Below are 23,006 nucleotides of genomic sequence, written 5' to 3' on the forward strand. Positions count from 1 at the left end.
ACAAGAAAGGTTTAACAACTTGTAAATTTTAAATCAGGAAAAAATTTTTACATATCGAAGAGATTTAATTTAGCTGATTTGATATTTTAGTGGGAAACAGGTTTTCTACTCAGTATTTCGATTCTGTTAGATATGCAGGAACTTTGATGTTTACCTTTCTAAACTAAAGTTCCAGGATTTTGCTAATTCATATTTTACATAGAAATCTATTTATCAAGATTTGAAGCATCTTTTATATCAAATAAAAGCCATTTTCTCCCAGAAATTAAGCAATTTTTAATGGAAAATGTAAATTAATTTATTTTTTTATGAAATATGTTCCAAAATACATTCACACAAAAGAGAAAGAAAGAAAGAAAATAAAGTTTCACAAAAGTCTGTAAATTGACCATCATTTAAAATTGTGCTATGTAGTTGATTACAATTTAAAAATTTAGCAGAAACGTAGCAGAATTTTCTCAAAATGACTGACTAAAAGTTGTATAAAGATTTCATGATTAACGACCGAAAATCTGGAATCTTTATTATGGCATCTACATCCGGTACATATACTTAATAATTGATTAGAATTTAAGAAACATAGATGTTCTATATATTACAGCATGTTCAACTTTTAACTTATTACTTGGTTAAAAATGCACGTATTTCTTCCCCGAGCGTTCAATTTTATTTACAATTTTTCAGTAATTATAAGCCAAATAAAACTATCAATTGTAAAACAACATAATGAGTATATTTTTTGACAGTAACAATAGTGAGTATATTTATTTATTGTATTGATTTCAACAATAATGAGCATATAATTATAATAATATATTAATGAAACTTAATAAGTTAGAGATAATAACATTTCAAGTTAATATGCTGATTTTATCCTGCTGATCTGCAAAAGAATTTTCAGGAGCGATTTAACGTCGAAGTTTCTTTGTTCAGTTGTTGGCAATTTTATCATATCGATTAGATAAATTATTTAATCCATAGTTACTTTTCATACCATGTCACGAGTGGAATGATTAAAGGAGTATATGGTGTACTGTTTTAATATTAAAATGAGTTGATGCTAAAAACATTTGCTATTCTCCAGAAAGAAAAAAAAATCTCGAAAAAATTATTTATGTTATCATATAAAGTCTGATAGTGCATTTTGCTTGTACATACAGAGTTCATAACGAACCAAAACAAATCTAGGATCAAATTTAAAAGACATTCAAACATTCTTAGTTTATATTCAGAATATTCATTTTGTACACTGTGTTCTTATGTGTAATAAATGTTTTTAAACACTACAAATTTTATTAAACAGTTTTTTTATATTTATTCTAATTTGTACAACAAGAATTTATAATTTTAGTTTTTTTACTTTTTGAATGCTATTCATGTTCTTTTGTCTTTTAATTTGCCTAATAAGAAAAGCAAATCTATGTGTTAAATTTTCATAAAAATTGCAGATTTTTTAAAAAATAAAATTCTTTAAAATGCAATTAGTACATTAATACTGTCCTAAAATTCTTATTTTAAAGCTCCCATATTAGATTGAAACCCTCCAGATAATAATAATACAAAAAAAAAAAAAAATGGCGACACAAAAAGAGCTTTCTTTTTTATGTCGTGAAGTGAAACATGTACTACATCATCAATCGGCGTCCTGTTCGACGATCACTTGGGGGAAGGGAGGGAAAGAAGAGGGGCTCAAAGGCCAATTTTTATTTTCAACTTTTCTTTTTCCTTCTTTTACAAACAACTTCGCTTCAAATGTAGTGGCCACTTCATAAAAATCAAACATTCACAGAACGTTTAAACATTGGTGAAGAAAGGAAAAGACGTTATCGTTTTTTTTCCTCCCGTGCTTGCAGCGTCTAAAGGCTTTTGATGTGACTTTTATTTGTTCGTCTTTCATTTTTTTTTCTTTTTGAACCTCAAAGGATACTTGAAAGAGGTCAGAGAATGAGAGAATAGAAAAGAAGGAAAAGCTGAAAATTATGTTACAACAGTTACGACAGATTTCGAATTTTTATGTTCATTTTGTTAAAACATTCTAAAACTGATATGCATTCAATTGTAATGAGCTCTGACTTACTGAAAACTGAAATGTCAGGAATTCGTACTCTATGCCACTTGAAATTTGCATTCATGTTCCGTTTATTTAATATTGTTATATCAATGTAAATTTCACTTCAAGAACTTTTTTCTTTCTGAAAATGCATTATTATTTTTTTTTACACAAACAATAAGCAACATTCTTTCAATATAAAATTTGTGATAAATTAAAAAATAATTTTTCTGTCGAATTTTAAAAAAAAACTTTATTTTTATTTATGAAAATTATTTTTTTTCTTAAACAAATAATAATTTTTCTTCAACGAATAATTAAAAAAGGAGAGAGAGTTAAAAAAAATAAAATTCAGTTCGTATAAACAATGGAACTTGAGCTACTCTATAATTTTGTCAAATAAAATTTATCTCAGTCGATAAGTAGTAGTTACAAAAAACAGCAAATGAGAAAACAATTCAATAAAAGTGTTAATATGAATTTCTTCTGAAAAAAAAAAAAACATTACCGTAGTTCAGAAAAAAATTTTATTCCTCAAAATTTAAGGGAGAGATCCATCGTTAAAATAATATCTATATACGAATAGATCTGACATCCATTAATAAATAGATATAAAAATGTGATAACTAGTAAATTCTCTACTTTAAAGAATAATCATAAAGAAATAAAATATTTTTTAAAATTTACAAATAGTTGTAAAACATTTCTTTAAATTGCTCAAAAGATTTTAATCAACATTAAATTTAATAATTTTTTAACCTCCATAAAAGAAGACTGTCTGCAATTTTGACATCCTATGTAAGTGTAATGAATGTCATTTAATTACCAATATCGTAAAAGGATACAGACCACCAATATCTGAAATGATTTTCAGGAAACGTTAGCAAAAAAATAGGAAATATTTTGAAATGCTCCTCAATGCAGAAAATGCTTTAAATAAATCAGTTTAAAATATGTATTGGCAAGTATATCAACAATAACGACGGACAAACATTTTTTAGATTGCAGTTCAGGGAAATATAATTTGACAATTTTAAAGTTCAAAACCTCGTTGTATTAAATTATACGTAGACATATTTAAACTGCTCATTTATTAAAGATTTGATTTTTGCGAGATCACTAGATATCCACAAAAAATATTTAAAAATAGAGGTCACTTTTTGAATAATCACAGAGTGAAAATTATTTTAGGACGAAATAAAGATAAGGAAGAAGCAACAAATGAATATTCCATGCAATTGTTTACATCGTAATTAAGCACAGAGACCTCCAAGACGTTCAACTTATGAACTTATACCCAGGCAATCCATCATATAAATCTAGCATAGATATTTTATACTACACAGTGTTCATCTCCGATAGTTATGGTTGCATTAATAATAACAGTTTAAGGATGTAGTAATACATCAAAAATGACTAAACTAGAATCTTGTAATATTCCGCCATTGTAAATGCGCATAAATTATGCTATAAATTCGACGGTGCACTTTTTGAAACTGTTACGTAGCATTTTAATTAGCTCCGTCATAAATTCTCGCAATTCTCATTGTGAAATTTTACCATCTGGTAGTTGCGATCAAACGGAAACTGTCAATTAAGCTTTCACATCGATTGGATTTTACCTCAGCCGGATGTTTTTCTTTCTTTCATTTTTATTTTCCTGTGGCTACACAAAAGGGTGTGGGATTTAATAAGTTGAGAAAGGCTTCCGCGTTTAAAGTTCTCCATTTCCTTACCAGAAAGTGAGCATATAATAAAAGAAAATCTTTATTTCTTTTAAAGTAAGAAGCGCAAATTATTTTAATAAGGAAATTTATAGGTAATCGATTTCGTTGTACGAAAATGCAGCATTTAATAATTCAACAGGTTCAGCAATAGAAGTCATTAAAAATTTAGAAACACTGAATGAGAAAAATTGAGAACACGATGTAAGACACGCTATAAATAGAAGCATATAAAAAGTTTTTAATCCAAAGTACATGTTCAAGCTCACTTGCAGTGCCAATCCCCCCCCCCGGGGTTGCGAACGAGCCAACCCCCTCCCGGGGCCCTCAGTTCTCGTGCAAGCTGGACCCAGAGATAGATGCTCCTCTACTAAGCAGATGAAATTCTCTGATTTACTATTGCTCACATTTACCTCCTATTAAGCGAAGGTGTGATCTAATGTTGCAATATTTTAATGCTTTAATAATTTAATTAGCATATGTTTGAATTTCACAATAAACTGTTTAAAAACTACAGTCTATTCTTTTTTATTGAGCTACATACAGTACAGAATAAGTATTTAAAGTACTAATGAGTAAAAAAAAATGTCAGTTTATGTCAAAATGTGGAGTTTCTGTATTGTAAAAATGGTGTTTATTGATCAAAGCATATAAAAATATCCTATTTTTCTAAAGAAATGTTAACAGAGCGCAGAGGAACACTGAGAAAAATGGCAATGCCACTTCTAGAATCTTTAGAATCTTTATTTGTTTTCTTAAAGGTGCATATTCTTTGTGCATACCGATGTCATCTATGACAACGTATAAGTCGCGGTAGTCTGATCTCTGAATTTCATCTCAGGACCACGGAGTTGCATATGGGAATCAACTTCCATAAAATATTGGCCCTATATTCGAGTCTGAAATAAATTAAATATATCATGGGTCAAATGGCATCCTAGAGGACATTTAGTAACGAAGGTCATTTCAGATATTACTTTTGTTATCCAACTCTAGTTCATAGATTCAGTCGATATTAGCCGCCATAGAGCTTTAAGGTAAAGCATTTAACAAAATTTGAATCATTTGCATATTTTAACAAACTAAATCCTTGTGCAAATTGATTACCTGTTCTTGCATTTTTATTCGTCATTTTTAGTTCATTATGCAGTATGCTAAACTATTAAGCATGAGAATGGCTATAAAAATGCGTAATCGATAAAGTTTTTTTTTTTTCCAAATTTTCAGTTAGATTTTTTATTTTTTTAATCCCGATAGATTCTCAAATTCTCAAATAAATATTGATTCAATACTGAGTCAGATTCAGTAGTAAATATGAATAAAAAATTTTCTTAATTACATGACATAAAATAATAACAAAATAATTAAAAGATTCATTTTTAATTTTTTCCCTTTTAAGTTGTTTGTACTATCCAAGGACCATTATGGAATTTTTATCTAATCAATGTCTATCATTCTCACATATCTTTTCATAAACGAAGTAAAGAGAAAGTACAGTTAATAATCGTCAAAAAAATACGAACACGAGATTTTGACGAACCTCCACATTTTAAACTCTCCCTTCTCTGAGCGTGAAAAATACAATTTTGACATTATGTCTGTCTATGACAAAGATAACTCAAAAATGCTCCGAGCAAGTTTAAATTTCGTATGTAGTCTTTGCAACAAATTTGTAAATTTTTTAAATTAAATTTTGAAAAAAAAATCCATTTAAAATAAGTGTGTACCTTTTGCTGTTTGAGTTAATACTTTAACTACAAAATAAAAGAGCTGGATGGACAAAATTCAATAAACAGATTTAACATCTATAGAGTAGGCAATTGTCAAATTTTCAGTCAAATCTAACAAGGTGTTGATAGTCTATCGCTCTGTGCTTCGAGAAGCATGTAAGAGCGATAATTCAAAAACCCAATTATAAATATATCAAATTTGGTTTGATTTTGAGACTGTAATTGTAGTTACATATCAAATTTTGATTTTAATCAATTGAAAAAGTAGCATCTGAAACGCACATTCGATTTTCAGGTACCTACTGTTAACTGCACGCCAGTGATGAATCACCAAAAACTTGCCATGGATCACACAATACATTCAGTAAAAATGCTAAATTCATGCCAAAAGTTAATATTTCGTAACTGTGGTACAATGTACAATAAATCAGTAACCAAGGTCCACAATTTTTTGCTGGATGTGGGGGATAACACCTTTATTAGAGAGTATGCGAAAAAGTTTTGGGAGACCTGTCCCTCTGGTTTCAATAATCAATTCCTTGTTCTTGTCCATTGTCCTTGTAAAAAAGATTTAATTAACGACTTTTTAAAATAAAAAAATGATGATGATAAATAAACACGATATTTCGATTCTGTAAAGAAATTTTAGATATGGAACCTATTATTGTAAGAACAACAAATAAATGTAGATTTGCTTACCGCTTGACACTTGCAACTGATGCATGGATCTGAAGATATCCAAGGTATATCCACTTCTACGCCTTCTTTGTCGCAAAATACGGGAGAACCTGAAGTTGTAATAAAAGGCAGGTTAGTAACAGAAACATTCAATTATGAAAAGGCAAAAAGTTTTAAGTGAATTATTTTCATGAATTCTAGTATAAAATTTCACAAATATTCTTTTATAATTTTTTTCAATACATAGATTAAGAGAAAAAAATCAATATTAAGTTCAATTCGTGCCTTTTATCTTAATGAAATTTCAGTAATTGTTCAATGCATATCTAAAATGAAGACGGATCAAAGAGTTAATTTTTAAAAATGTGGCGGACTGAAAGTCGAAACGCTTCCCTTCAAAAAGTAATCACTTTGGATATAATTGACGTTAAATTTTTGTGCCAATTAAAAAGAAATCAATTTCCTAAATTTCTAAGAGAATTATTAAAATTAGTTTATCTGTCTTAAAGTAACAATAGAAAATAAAAATGAGTATTTTCTTAAACTCGCAATGACCTTACGGCAGAATTTCGACTAAGGGCAGCAGATTCGAAACCCGCTTTCACAGAAAATACATAATTATACTGGCTTAATGCCCATTAAATCCGCAGGGTGTCAAATGATATCCCGCCATTATATAAGCTCAGAGAGGAAATAGTAACTCTAACTATCATCACAATCAAAGCTAAGAGATTTACAGGAAAGAGTGAAAGACCCGAAAAGCCTCAAATTGGTAAATGAATACAATCAAAGGATTTTTTCCATCAGTTAAGGAAACTCTAAAAATGTAAGTTTTTAAAAAACAGTGAAACGTACGTTTTGAGAAATCTTACTTCCGATAGTGACAAACTATTATAGCTTAGGCTATAACTCCAATATTCTTAAATTATTGCATGGAATTTGAAAAAAAAAACATATTAATAAAATTGCGGTTTGAGAAAAATTTAATTACAACCGCACTAATCCTTGATCGAAGTGCATTTTAATCTCTTTCATATATAATGACGAATATTACAGCATGCATTTAAAGACAGAATTTTTTTATATTTAAATCTGAAAAAACAAAACATCAATTAGATTAAAAAACAAAAATTACTTGGACGCATTTAACTGTTTTTTGGTGCTGTTTATATTCTTAAATATATTGAAATAACCTTAAATAAAGCAAATAAGATGTATAATGTAATTAGGCGATTATATAAATTTATATGTTTAAGAATAAAGTGAGATTGACGAGAAAATACCTGCCTTTAAAAATAATCTAAATTCACAATTTAAAAAAGTACTAAATAATCCTTCACTGAAATAGAAATATATCGTAGTGATTGCTTTACATTAAGTTCTTAACCAATATTTGTTTTTACAGTTACTGAGAAGATGCAATCAATATTAAATCACAAATTTGATGTCAATTTGATTTGCAATTTTAAATAATCCTCCATATAATCTGGTTAAATCTGATTTTAATAGGTTAATAATTCGCTGCTTATCCGGATAAAACTATATCCCAACGATTCCAAAACAACCATTCACCAAATATCTAAAAAATGATTCAAAGCAAGAAATTCAATTTCTAAAAAATGTCATTTTGAGAAACGAGATTTACAATTTCCATGAATTATTAAAATTATCATTTTTAATCTGAGATATATTTTCAAATTTTTGTCTTTTATTTTATTCGGAATAAAAGAGGATATTTTCTGAAGCTAAGAATTACCTAGAGAGTTTAAAATCGCCCATAAACAATTACTGTTATTCAGTAATATTTTTTATTTATTTAATCTCTGAAATCTGTAGCAATAATTTACAGCAAGCAGAAAAATTGTCTTAAAAAAGTCAAAATTATTATAATAATAATCCCCCAAAATGACTAATAAATTTCATTAGGAAATAGAAGAAGATTCATTATTAAATACTTGAAGCATCTTCAAATATTCATGTAAGAATGACCATTGAAACTGTTTTTGAAGAGCAAGACCGAAAGAATTTTTCAAGGTCTTTTAAAAGTGAGAGAATCTTCAATTACATTATTCCTTAACAACGCTATCACAATTAGTGTTGCCCGGATTCGAAAGAAGATGTAACAGAGTTATCTGCATCCTAGTAGTCTTACAGACACCATGGAAAAGCAATCACTCTTTTCTTTAGACATTCTTAAATGTTGTGTGTCAGAATGAACAACTAACCCGTGCCTGTTGCGTATTTCTCATTTATATCATTATTAACATTCCACCCCCACTGCAGGCACGGAATTTACTTATGAGCCGTAAAGGCAACCAACGCCCACATCTGACCATCTTTGATATTCAAGCGACGATGCCACACACTCCTGCGAGTTTCTGACCTTTCCTCACCTCTTCCCATTTCGACCACAAGGATGTCCGGGTCTGAGGATCGGAGAAACTACGCCTTTGATTCGTTTCTTCGAATTGAATTTCTGCTTGTTACCGGTCTAGGCCCCTCTACGGATGCAGTTATGTATATTAGAAGCCTTGAGAGAGGCCTTTTCTGACAAGGATAGGGTTGTAATACTGAATTCATATTTTGTTGCACAATCCAGAAAGAGCAATACAAATGTTTGAATTACAAAAGTTTCAATAAGAAAAAAAAATTAAACAGCAATTCCAGAATACACATAAAATGATACAGAAAATATTAACTACTTCATTCAAAAGTACCTAAAAATGCACGAAAACTAAAATTTTAGGGAAAGCAAATCATTTCATTTGGAAAACTCATAATTGCTCATCATTAAAAAGTCATATAAGGTGGAATTCATGCACTTTATGATCTCATTTCACTTGGTCAAACAATTTAGTAAATTCCATGAATCAAGAAGCTTCTTGGGGAATTTATTGGAGAAACTGGGCCACATTTGTGTTTGAAGGAAAATCAGGAATACTTCAAGCATCGTGCCCGCTATCATCAAGTAATTTGTTGATTAAAGAATAGATTAATCCGCCAGATTTCAAATAATGATGGTGGGAGAACATATAGAGGATAAAATCCATAAACAATTTTTATCGATTCATACTCAATCATACCATGCTTTAAGCCATTAGATTAATGATGAGCTTGGATATATGTTATAATCATTCATAAACACTGATATATGTATGTCGATTTCCACGCTGCAATTAAAAATGTCAAGATACAAAGATATAGAATGCTTTAAATCTTCCAGACAGAAGTTTAGTGTTTTATTCAGAAGATTTATAGATAGTTACTTAATTGTCGAGTTTTATCGGAAAATTTATTGATGATTTCTGAATGCCAATTAACAAGGCAGAGATATCATTGTGATTCTTCGTACAAAGGAAAATTTCTCGTTAATTTCCTTTAAAGAACTGGCCAATCCATGAGAACTTGTGGATTCGAAATAATATTAAGGCTCAGGCATTTTAATTTTGAACTTTCCTCGTTAAAAATTAATGATGAAACTTGTAAATCAATGAACGAAATACTTTGATCTCTAAAATTGATTTTATAGGATAAAATAAAGCAACCTCAGAATATTCTAAGTGAGATCATGATTGTAAAAATAAATTATTAATTTTAATCAGTTTGTTTCTCATATATTTTATCGATTTCATGAAAGAGAAAAGGAACAGTGGGAGTTTAAAGCGAAAATCAAATAATTTTTTAAAAATTCAAATGAGATAATTTTATAAATTTTGCCCTTGAAGGTATCTAATATGCAAAATTACATTATAATTAATGTAATGTGCAAAATTACATTATGGACACGATCTCGCTTCAAATTCTGTTATAAAAGCTATTCTACAATTTTATAAACTTGAAAGCAAATGCTAAACGAATTTCTCATTTTAAACTTTTTTCCTTAAAGCAAATTAAAATATTTTTCAATTACAGAATAACAAAATTATATTAAACCAATTAATTGATTTTAATCTGTATTAATCTCATCTGAAAGAAATTAGTCAGTTATTTCTTACGGAATGAAAAACTTAAAATATACAATGAAAAGCAATATATTGTTACGAATTCTGTAAATTGGTGTAATTTGTCTTATGATAATGAATGTTATATGTATCCCATTGTATTTCAATAGCAAGTCGCCAAATTGGCGAGATATTGGCTCATTGGCGATGTTTTAGGCAACTAATTTTTGTCGCCAAATTTGGCGACATTTCGTTAAGTTTGGCGACGGAAGTTGGAAACCTTGGCGACAGAAAGAATTTTCTAGAGGGATCCTGATTTCTTGAATTCTCTCCAAGGTTCTGGATTTTTCTAATATGACATAACTTCCTGTTAGTGACGTCACTTCCGGCAGAGAGCATATAAAAACAAGCACGAAAGATTAGGAGTGGTATTGGAGCCTTAGACAGCAAGCAAGCTGTAGGCTGGTTGACTGAGCTATTGAATGCGCAGTGTTATTCTTGTAGTCTTCGTTAAATGAATAGCTTTATTTTTTTTTTAAAGGATTCTGCTTATTGAATTTACTCTAAGCACATCGCAGGAAATTCGTAACAAATTGGTGTCAGAAGTGGGATCGAATAGTGAAGATAAAGGAAAATGGCTGATCTTCATCGAGAATCTCTGTCGAAACTCACTGTGGCCGCATTGAAAGACGAACTGTCGGCGAGGAATTTGCCCACATCAGGACTGAAAGATGACTTGATCGAACGTCTTCGAGAAGCTCTTGAAAGAGAGCAAAGTTGTGGTGGTATATCCGACAACGTTGGTGAAACGAATGAGCAGAGTAAGAAAGCTGCGGAAGAAAAGCAGAAGGAAGAATCCGCATTGGAAGACAAATTAACGCAACTTTTGTCATTCATGACAGAAATGAAAGCTGGACAAGTTGAAATGAAAACAGAAATGAAAGCAGGACAAGTCGAAATGAAAGCAGGACAAGCAGAAATGAAATCTGAGATGAAGGAAATTAATAACGCCGTGAAGGTAGCCAATGCTAAAGTAGAGGAATTTGAAGGAAGATTAGAAGAAATGGAAAAGAAATTTGAGAAATTGAAGCAAGAAATGGAAGTTCAAGTTACTGAAGAATCAAGAGAGTCCTATGAAACTCCTCAAGAATTTGGATTGGCTGCTGCAAATCAATCTCAAAATGCTCGATATATGCCTGTTGTCAACAGACCCTGTATGAAATTACTGCCGTATGACGGACAAACATCTTGGCAGGTGTATAAGACGCAGTTCGCCATTGTCGCAGAAGCTAATGGCTGGGATCCAATTACCAAAGCTCGCCAATTGGCTTCTTCTCTCCGAGCCGAAGTTGCAGATATACTGAGGACCATTCCCGATAATGAACAGTTAAATTTTGATGCTCTTTCAAGTGCCCTAGAGTTGCGTTTTGGCGAGAAATGCCTGAAGGATTATAGCCGACTTCAGTTAAAGACTCGCCAACAAAAACCCAACGGAACCCTTCAAGAGCTCGCAACGGACATTTAAAAGCTGTTCCACCTCGCCTTCTCCGATTGTCCTACTGAAGTAAGAGAGACTTTAGCTGTGCAGTATTTCGTCGATGGCGTCAGAGACGTAGAAATACAAAAGGCACTACGAATGGCGGAAACTAAGGATCTGAAGTCCGCTTTAGTCTACGCGATCAAGTTTGAAGCGGCACAACAAGCATCGAGAAGGGATCGTTACTTTATCAGAGGTGCGGAGGTGAAACGAGATGAGGATCCTTTACTTAAAGTTATGACACAACTGTTAGAGGAGTTCCGGGGGATGAAGCAGAGGTCTGGAGAGGAGACAGGCAAATTTAAAAGAAACAACGCCCGTTGCTGGAAATGTGGAGCAGAAGGCCATCTCCAAAGGCAATGCCAGGCTCGGCAAGATCAACGGCCTAGGAGCCTGTCGAGGAATAATACTCAGGAACTAGGTAGTGGCGGTCTCGCGGGGCGGAGGTTGCCAGAGAATGAAAAGCCCCATTTTGAAGTGTTACAAATTTCATCAAGCAGCGAGAATGGACTGTTTATTGAAGCGAATGTAAATAGATTTCCGTGTCGAATGGTCGTTGACACAGGGGCCAATGTCACCATTTTGCGCCAAGATTTAGCACAACAACTTGGCGTAAAAATTCTTCGGACACCGCCCTGCGTTACCCTTCAGACCGTGAAAGGGGATAAAATCCCCATTATTGGCAAGATGCATATAACAATTAAGTTTGGAAATGTGTTATATGGCCATACCGTGTTTGTAGCCGAAATCACCGACATTTTTATACTTTGTTTGGACTTCTTAACAAAACATAATTTTGTAATTGACTTTGAGAATAATGTGCTACGCTCAAATTCGGAAGATGTAGCGTTATTCCAGTTAGGAGCTGATGAAAGAGAACCGTGTCATCGAATAACTTGTAAAAGTGATATTACTATTCCAGCTCGAATTGAGATGCTTGTAAGAGGGGCCGCTGAGAAAAGTCAAAACTTTCGACATGGTCTAACTGAATTTCCGGACTCTGAAAATTTTCCAAAAGGTGTATTGGTTGCTTCCCCACTGGTAGATCTTTCGAAGGAAACTGTACCAGTCAGAGTTGTTAATCTAACTGGTAATCCTAAAACAATCAGGAAAGGCGACGTATTAGCAACATGTGCTCCAGTCACCTGTACACAGAAACATCCCGAAATCATGTCGAAAAAGCCTTCTAAAGAACTCGAACTGAATCTGTTGAAGCCCACTGAATTGAATGAGGAACAGAAAAGTGTAGCATGGATGCTTATTGACGAATACGAGGAACTGTTTTCCTGTACATCTGGTGACCTCGGGAGAACGAAATTGGCTCAACATCGAATTGAAACTGGGAATCACTCTCCTATTAAACAGAATCCCCGAAGACTACCAATTGCTAAGACAACAGAAGTTAAAGATCTACTAAGGGACATGCAGGAACGAGATGTCATCGAGCCTTCGTCGAGTCCCTGGGCTTCTCCCATCGTGTTAGCCCGAAAGAAAGATGGATCTACGAGATTTTGTGTAGACTATCGACGGCTCAATGATGTCACAAAAAAGGACAGTTATCCACTTCCACGAATCGATGACACGTTAGACATTCTTAGCGGAAACAAGTGGTTCTCTACCTTGGATTTGAAAAGCGGTTATTGGCAAATAGAGATACATCCTGAAGACCGTGAAAAGACAGCATTCACGACAGGAGGACAAGGACTTTGGCAGTTTAAGGTCATGCCGTTTGGTCTCTGTAATGCACCAGCTACCTTCGAACGCCTCATGGAGACAGTGTTGAACGGACTCACTCCTGAAGCTTGCCTTGTTTATTTAGACGACATCATCATTGTAGGGAAAAGTTTCGAGGAACACCTCAGCAACCTAAGGAGAGTATTTGAAAAATTGAAAGAGGCCAAATTGAAGCTAAACCCCTCCAAATGCAACTTATTCCGTCACGAGGTGAATTATCTGGGTCACATAATTTCTGCTGATGGTGTTAGAACTGATCCACAGAAAGTGTCAGCTGTAAAAGACTGGAGGCGCCCTAAAAATGTGCATGAGCTTAGAAGTTTTCTCGGTCTGTGCACATATTACAGAAGATTTGTTAAAGGATTTTCTTCAATCGCGAGACCTCTCCACAGGCTGACTGAAAACAAACAGAAGTTCTTGTGGACAGACGAATGCGAGGAAGCATTTAATAGCTTGAAGGCGGCTCTAACATCGTCTCCCATTCTAGTTTATCCGGATCCCGAAAAGCAATTCATTCTTGACACGGACGCAAGCCATGAAAGTGTCGGAGCAGTTTTATCCCAAGAAATTAACGGCCAAGAACATGTCATCGCATACTGGAGCAAGTGTCTTTCAAAGCCTGAAAGAAATTACTGCGTCACCAGAAAAGAATTACTGGCCATTGTAAAAGCTGTTGAGAACTTTCATAGTTATCTTTACGGTCGGAAGTTTCTGCTCCGAACGGATCATGCGTCCCTGACATGGCTTTTAAATTTTAAGAACACCGAAGGCCAGATAGCTAGATGGATTCAGAAACTTGAAGAGTACGATTTCGAGATCAAACATCGCAAGGGGTCCCTTCATGGTAAAGCCGACGCCTTATCAAGAAGACCATGCTCGAATGCTTGTTCTTACTGCTCTACAGTCGAGAAGAAATATGACATGATAACACCTGTCATTCGTCAAATAAAGGATTCGGTATCGACACAAATAGACCGTTGGAGCGATAAAGAAGTCAGAGAAGCTCAACTTACGGATCCCGACATAAAACCTATCTTGGAACTTCTTGAATCATCTAGCACTAGACCCAGTTGGCAAGATATCTCCAGCTATCGTCCGGATAGCAAACGCTATTGGGCTCTCTGGGATTCACTCCATATTCGTAATGGTGTACTATACAGAAAATGGGAGTCTGAGGATGGCAAAACATCAAAATGGCAATTAGTACTCCCACGATCAAGAACACCGGAAGTGTTGGAACAATTACACAGTAGTCCAACCGGAGGTCATTTTGGAATATTGAAGACCATCCAAAAGGTTCGGGAGCGGTTTTTCTGGAGCAAAGTAAGAGATGACGTAGAAAGATGGTGCAAGTCCTGCGATGCATGTGGGGCCCGAAAAGGACCCAAAACACGATGCCGTGGAAAATTACGGCGCTATAATGTAGGGGCACCATTTGAAAGAATCGCGTTGGACATCTTAGGGCCTCTCCCACGTTCAAATGATGGCTACAAATACATCTTAGTTGTCAAGGATTATTTTACCAAGTGGCCCGAGGCTTACCCGATCGCTGATCAAGAAGCTACAACAGTTGCCGAAGTATTACTGCAGAACTGGATTTCTCGCTATGGGACGCCCCTTCAGATGCACTCTGATCAAGGCAGAAATTTCACTTCTGCTGTATTCAAGGCACTTTGTGTCCTTCTTAAGATTGATAAGACACAAACTACCCCCTTACATCCCCAGTCAGACGGCATGGTTGTGAGATTTAATAGAACGATCTTAAACCATCTCTCTATCCACGTTTCCATGAATCAACAAGACTGGGATCGGAAGCTTCCTATGTTCCTGCTTGCCTATCGAAGTGCCGTCCATGAAACCACTGGATTCACTCCCTCCCAGATGCTTTTCGGTCGTGAACTCCGTCTGCCCTGTGATCTCCTGTTTGGGCGCCCTCCTGATGTGCCTTCTTCTCCTGAAGAATATGTCCATGAACTACAGGAACGTTTAGAAAGTGTGCACGAGTTCGCCCGTAATCGGATCGACATCGCAACGGAAAAGATGAAGACCAGGTACGACACGAGAGCTACAGGACATGAATTTCACGAAGGTGACAAGGTTTGGTTTTGGAACCCGATTCGACGAAAAGGACTTTCTCCAAAGTTACAGACAAATTGGGACGGTCCATATACAGTCCTAAAAAGACTAAATGACGTTGTGATTCGTATCCAAAAATCTAAGAACTCAAGACCTAGGGTAGTGCATTGTGATCGGCTGCCCCCTTATTTTTGTAACTCTAGGGACGAAACTAGCTGATCGAAAGAGCCACTTATATGCTTGTATGTAACTGTGTACTGTCGACCATTGTATATACTTGTAAATAATTTTTACCTATTCAAGGATTGTACTGCCCGGGACGTGCAGTCCTTGAGAGGGGGGCAATGTTCTGTAAATTGGTGTAATTTGTCTTATGATAATGAATGTTATATGTATCCCATTGTATTTCAATAGCAAGTCGCCAAATTGGCGAGATATTGGCTCATTGGCGATGTTTTAGGCAACTAATTTTTGTCGCCAAATTTGGTGACATTTCGCCAAGTTTGACGACGGAAGTTGGAAACCTTGGCGACAGAAAGAATTTTCTAGAGGGATCCTGATTTCTTGAATTCTCTCCAAGGTTCTGGATTTTTCTAATATGACATAACTTCCTGTTAGTGACGTCACTTCCGGCAGAGAGCATATAAAAACAAGCACGAAAGATTAGGAGTGGTATTGGAGCCTTAGACAGCAAGCAAGCTGTAGGCTGGTGACTGAGCTATTGAATGCGCAGTGTTATTCTTGTAGTCTTCGTTAAATGAATAGCTTTATTTATTTTTTTTTAAAAGGATTCTGCTTATTGAATTTACTCTAAGCACATCGCAGGAAATTCGTAACAATATTAAAACAATTTTTTTTAATCAAATTTGGGCTTTCGTATAAAATTAACGAATTTTATTATTAAATGAATTTTAGTTTTAATCTCTGTAAATCAATTCTCAGAAAATGATATTTAAGCAAGTATTTATTCCATAAGATGCCCTGAAAGGCTATTTACAAGCTTTAAAGATAGAGTATACAGAAATAAATAGATTTTTCTGTAAAACGTGACTAGAAACGTAGATGGTATGGAGGATTTGTTAATCATTGAACTAAGCAAAAGAAATGGATGCAACAGATAAACGTACAACGCAGATTTAGAGGACTGCAAATTTACACTAGTTGCGTAAATAACAACTTAAGAAACGTGTACCGCTTCAGATAGCAAATCCTCCGAGTATTTACTTTAAGTAAGCCAAAAGTTTGTTGTTTATACTGCATTCTACTTGCTATTTTCGTATCCTTTCGACTACATAGCCTTGTCTAGCTGCTATTCATGAAACTAAGGTATTGTTTTTTTAAAATTAAATATATGTTGTACATTTGACTCTGTTTTTCCTTTTCTTTTACTTATCTAGCTGGGGATGTCTAATTTAATTAAGAATACACGTTAGTGTTCCCTCTTTATGTTTCTGATCCTTTGTTCAATTACAAGAAAATCACATTTCTATATGATTTAAACCATCTTTAAACTTTCTTAACGTTCCATGAACAGGATAATCTGCACCAGAAAGAAGAACTAATTAAAACTTTTGGAAAGTTAATTTGCGCAAAATACAGACAAAAGTAAAAAGCTTTCTGAAGAAAATCAGAGGGACCGCGGTGGTCTGGTCTCGGCTTCGGAACCGGAGGGTTACAGGTTCGTGACCCGATTTCACCGAAGAACCGCCGTGTAAGAGTGTCTGGTGCAATTTAGTCCGCCCAGTACAAACGTACTCTCGCTAGTGTGGTGTGGTGTGGAGAGGACGCTGATAACTCAGGTGTCGTCCTTATCATCTAACCGCGGTTCAAAATTACGAGGTCCGTCCAAAAATAGCCCTAGTATTGATTTAAATTGGGACGTTAATATAACTAAACTTAAAACTAAAGAAAATCAGTAGTACATTGAGAAAATAATTATTTTGCTGCACGATAATCTACCTTCACTAGTTTACTCATATTTTAAATCAACCCGGGAGTGGTCTCTCCGAAACACTCTAGTATACTCTGTAAAAAATGCACTTGTGCGTCATTAAACACATGCCAATGGCGAACAATAGTTACAATAGAGTTTCTTAGCCTGTAATCTATGGAAATTAATTATTGGGATACGGTTAATACGTAATAAAAATATATACTTTGGGCCCTTTTTTTTTCCGACTGATGGAAATAAAAATTTGATACAGAACTAAAATTAGAGACACAAAATCACATGCATTTAAGTCATCGCATTTGGTTCAAAATCTGATACATATTTACATTTTAGAAGACAACTTTTATCTATCTTTCATTCATCATTTTGTAGTTATGAAACTAACATATTAGAACAATCGAACATATCGAATTCTGTTGGTTGGATTTCATTCGATATTTAACAAAAACAGGTCCGAAAAAGTCATTGCCAAATTTCATCCGTCTACTAATAGCATTTTTGAGTTACTGTGATCACAGACAGGCAGATAGAGGAAGACTCAGGGAGATCTGAAATGTTGACATTCGCCAAAATCTCGAATTTGAATTTTTTGACGATTACAGTATTTTCTTTTTGTATATTTCGTATACGCGAAAGTGAAAAGATTTTTAAAAAAACGAATAGTATTAAAAAAAATGTATATTTAGTATAATTTTTTATCTTTTGATTAGTAACTTTGTTTTCAACTATTTCAAATTCTCAAATCCTTCAACTATTTCAACTATATTTCAAATACTCAAACATGTGGTTTAAAGGACTTGCGATTTTAATCATGCTTTTGAATCTCATTTCAAAGGCATGATGAAGTTATAATAGTTATACTCAGTAACTATTACGTGTCTGTATATGAATGTATTTATCACCACTTTATTTTTATTTATTCAAAATGTAATAAACGGGTTGAGATACCTTTAAGACATTTGGAATGTGCTTTTCACTTGTTATTATTGCATTTGATATTTAGTTATTCAATTATTCAGTCTAACACAAGGCAATTATATACTTATAGAAAACTCGCAAAAATCATATATTTAAGCATCATGACACATAAAATTTTACGATTAAACAATCGCATATTTTAATATTTTTAATCTTTTTGATTGTTTTAATAACAGGTTCTTATAATAAAAATACATAAGAAAAATGCAGTTCTATTTTATGCTAAAAAAGGGGAAAATAACATATGCGACGATAATACAAGAAATATCTGCAAAATATTTCAAGAAATAAGTAGATAATATTATACTTATTTAAATATTATTGTTATCATTAAACAGTCAATATTACCGTTATAGATCTAAAACGATGCTAGAGATATAAATTTGGATAAGGATTCACTATAATCTTAAAGAACGAATTATATGCAATAATTTGATCTTTTCCTTGAATAACTACATATTCAATGAGTTATTCAATGGGTTTTGATCTTCTCTTTGAATAAATAAATGAGATAAAAAGTAATAAAAGCACATAAGAGAAGATATGGAAATGGATTTAATGACACTTTAATTTCAAATAGGACTTGGTAGAAATCGGTAAACAAGAATCAATTTGTTATATTTTATTAATTTCTACTGCGAAATTATTTTTGAAATAGAACTTTTTGAATTTAAAGCCATAAAAGTACTGAAAATGATATTATTGATTGTTTATTGGAATGACAGAATGTACATGAAAGAAAAAAGTAACAATGGATTCATAAAATCGTATATCATAACTATATGAATATAAGAAAGAGCCTGAATGCTAAGAACTTTTTTTGTCATCACAAAACATCTTTAATGGCCATTTCTTGGGAGGTTGCCAAAGGGAATACATTTTCTTTGTGTTTTTCCCACAGATATTATTTAATTTTAAAAGCATCAGTTTTCCAAAAGGATCTGAGTGTCCATTTAAGAACTATAAAAAATTCTAAGTTTAGTAAAACTTTTTTCAGCAATTAATTTTCATATGTCGTGAATTTTGCTTAATCTTGAAATCAAAATTGCCAGTTTAATAGATCAAATCAGATCGATTAAATTAGCAATTTTGAAAATTTCTACAAAATCAAACTTAAAAGCCTCCACTTGGGGATCGCCTTGATGTTATTTACCGCAATATAAAGTATCCAAAAACATATTTTTTTTTCTTTACTTCATGAAAACCCCACTCAGGTTTAAGAAGCCTCGCAGGAAAAATTTGAAACGGGTTTCTTGAATTCTACGATCCCGCTCTATTTGTAAAAACAAATTTTGATTTTCGAACGCATCTCAGGCTGAACCCGGTCTGGATACGATTCCTCCTCAACGTAAGATTCCGGTTTATTGCTTTCCCGCCAAACTTCATCACAGCGAAGGTCATGCGAGAACCTTGACTTACCTACACTGTAAAAAAAGTGAGTTACGGCTGTTGGCGAGCGCCAAGCTCTTTAAATATAAATATTTCTGTCTCATGCCCGGAGTTGCATTCGAGACGAGGCTTTGCAGGTAAAGGGTGCGCTCGTAGCGAGAGCATCTTCTTGAGATCGGAGTGAGTCGTATCGTACGCGGCGACAGTTTGGCTTCGACATTGTTATTCTTCTATTGATATGAAAATTATTAGTAATGAGAAGAGACTTTTTTAAATGAAAGCTGATGTTTTACATAATGAGAATGCTGCATTTTGTCTGATTGTAATAAATTAGTTCAATTGTAAAAGTGAAACTGGTATTATAATTAAGAAAAAATATTCTTAATGCATCTCAACGATGTATTTAGAATAAATCGAAGATGTGAGAACCGTACCTTTTCCTTCCTTATCAAATGCAAGACTAATATAATATCATAAGTTTGCGAGATATCAAAAAACGTAAAAACTAAAAAATATATATATATATATAGTATAAATAATTTTGTATTTATATTTTATACTGAAATACAAAGGCGCTCTCTATATTCATTTCAAAAACGTCATGGTATTTCAGTATACCTAATACAAAGGCAAAAAAATGCGGCAAATGTTAAGCACTTTTTTTCTATTCTGCAGAGCCTTAATATTAGTGAATAACTGGAGAATAATAACAAGTTAATTGGCTGTAATGAAATATGGTTCATAACTTTACTTGAAAATAGTATTGTATTTTTTACATATTTTTCTCCCAATATATATTTAAAAAACAAAAGAATATCTAATCATTATTTTTGATCAAATGCAAATTTCCAGGCTACATGAAAGAAAAAAAAACATTAGATTTTACAGGATGTAAGACACATCAGGATTATTCATTAACTATTAGATACAATACCCGATAATTTAATAAGCTTTAATTAATTAAATGTTTTAGATTCACTCCCGAAAGACCTATTTTACTCTCGTTGAAAAGTTTGGAAAGCATTTAGAAATACAAATTTTCTATTTATTTTTTTAATGAAATAGTATATTTTATGGTCTGTAATTGCAAATGTGAAATAAAGGAAGATCATTTAAACGAATTTAAAAATCTGATGCAATTTCCGGTGCTCCCACACAACTGAACTATCCAGATAAATCCTCATATTGCCAACTAGTTTAGAAATGTTTGGTGTCTTAGAACGGATGTACTGTATTAAGTTAAAACAAACTCTGATTTTTTATCTCTTACTTCAATAGAAAAGGACGTTTATCATAGTTGTAGTCTGGGCATGAAATCAAATTGGGACTGAATTCCTTGTTAGCTACTTAATAGTAATTTCCTTTCAGAAATATTGCATGGCTGCAAGAATTTATTTTCAAAAAATGCATCTTTCAATACTGTTTGCATTTCTTGGATAGTTATGTTTCTTGGGGATCATGAAAAAATAGATTAAATTCCTATTTTTTAAATAATTTAATCTTTTAAAAGAAATTATAAAATCCGCCTTTTTTTTTTGCAACGGATTAGTTGTTTCCTTATTCGCTGCAAGATCTGACGGAAGTATGGAAAATGTGATGTTATTGGCAAATCCGGTCAGAATACATAGGCGAAAATTGGAGGAAAAGCAAAACATTCCTAAGGTATCGAAATACCAAATAAAATTTTGCAGCTCCAGCAAACAGTAATCTTTTTTATTTATATTTTTTATTGGATAAAACAAATATGTACATCCAGTTTGATCAAAAGTATCCAAATAACTTTCGGATTTATACATTTTTTTAAAGAATAATTTCTAAAAGTATGTTTTTATGTTAAAATTTTTTTTTACAGTTTTAATTCATTTTGAGAATATTTCAGGGACCAACTAAGGATTAATGAATAAAGCAATGATCCGGGTTCACTCCCCCTCCCCCATTTTAAAGAAAAACTATCACGATATGCAATTTACTTTCTTGAGTTGTTTTATTTGTTTTGTTTAGTACTTAATGTATTTTCACATAAAATATATATGATATCTATTAAAAAAAATTTTAAAAAAATGCTTTTTTGATTCAATGCTTAAAAATGCTTTTTCGATGATAATCAGAATTCTCAATCAGATTATTCCAAACTCAACAGAATAGTGAGTTTTGAGCATTTTATTAAAAATCCAAAGAAAGAATAGTCAAGGAAATATAAGTATTTGTTACGAATAACTTGATTACTTATATGCAAAATACAGCATATTTTTCTTCAATCATTTCGAATCCCGATAGATGGGGAAACATATATAAAAAAATTATATTTGAGTAGCTTCAATTTTCAGATAGATATCAGCATTACAATAAGCTGAATTTCAGTTGCTTTTTAAATGAGATATTAAATGGTAAGGTTTTTCCACAAATTGATATTTTTAAATTTGAATCTTCGGATTGTTGTACCGATCTGTATAAAAGTTAACCTTATACTAAAAAACATCTGCATATTTATCCATTAAACATGCAATTTAAAAAGCAGAAAAATAGTTATCATCAATAACATTAAATTTTATTTTATCCATATTATTTGCTCAAATATTAGAATCGTAACTTATTTATCTGGATATACACTATATATTTACAAGCATATGAATACATTTAGTAAAGTGGTAACGGAGTCAAATTTAAGGTTTTTTTCTTTGGTACTTCGATGAAAGTCTTCCATGGCTGCATCAGAATTGAATTAATTTAAAATACCACTATGTTTTGCTTGTCCTATAAATAAATCGATTGCTAGTGATTTATTGCGGCGAAAAGCAATAAATCATCGCCTTTCGCCGCAATGACAGCTGTTACTCTATGAGGAAAATTATATATTACATTTTGGAAGGCTTTTGAAGGTATTGCATGCTATTCTTGTAAAAAGAAAACTGCTACTCTATATCACTGATAAGAGATGTTGTTATCTACAATAAATTTACTAATTTTAATTCATTCCATAATGTCCTATAGGAATCGTTTTATATTATTAACTTCTGTTTTAAGTTAGTAATTGATACATCTGCATGGTGAGCAAAACGTAAAATCTTTCGGTTACCTTTAATTATATATTGTATATCGGGTTACATAATTTTACAATCCTAATTATTATATAAAAAATGAGAATCACGTAATAAAATTTGTTATTCATGATAAAGTAAGTAAATATATTAATTTACCTGCTTTATAGATATTCAGGG

At 32.7% G+C, this 23,006-nt stretch overlaps 1 protein-coding gene across 1 annotated transcript in view; it reads right to left on the minus strand.

The window, feature by feature from the left end:
* Positions 1–23,006, minus strand: part of LOC129971216 (BMP-binding endothelial regulator protein-like) — a 148,032-nt gene that overhangs the window by 67,462 nt on the left and 57,564 nt on the right. The window contains exon 2 of the mRNA XM_056084797.1: positions 6,204–6,292. Within this exon, the coding sequence (XP_055940772.1) occupies positions 6,204–6,292 (89 nt within the window). The remainder of the gene's footprint in view (positions 1–6,203; positions 6,293–23,006) is intronic.

This window comes from Argiope bruennichi, chromosome 6 (genome assembly GCF_947563725.1).
Source record: "Argiope bruennichi chromosome 6, qqArgBrue1.1, whole genome shotgun sequence".
NCBI lineage: Eukaryota > Metazoa > Arthropoda > Arachnida > Araneae > Araneidae > Argiope > Argiope bruennichi.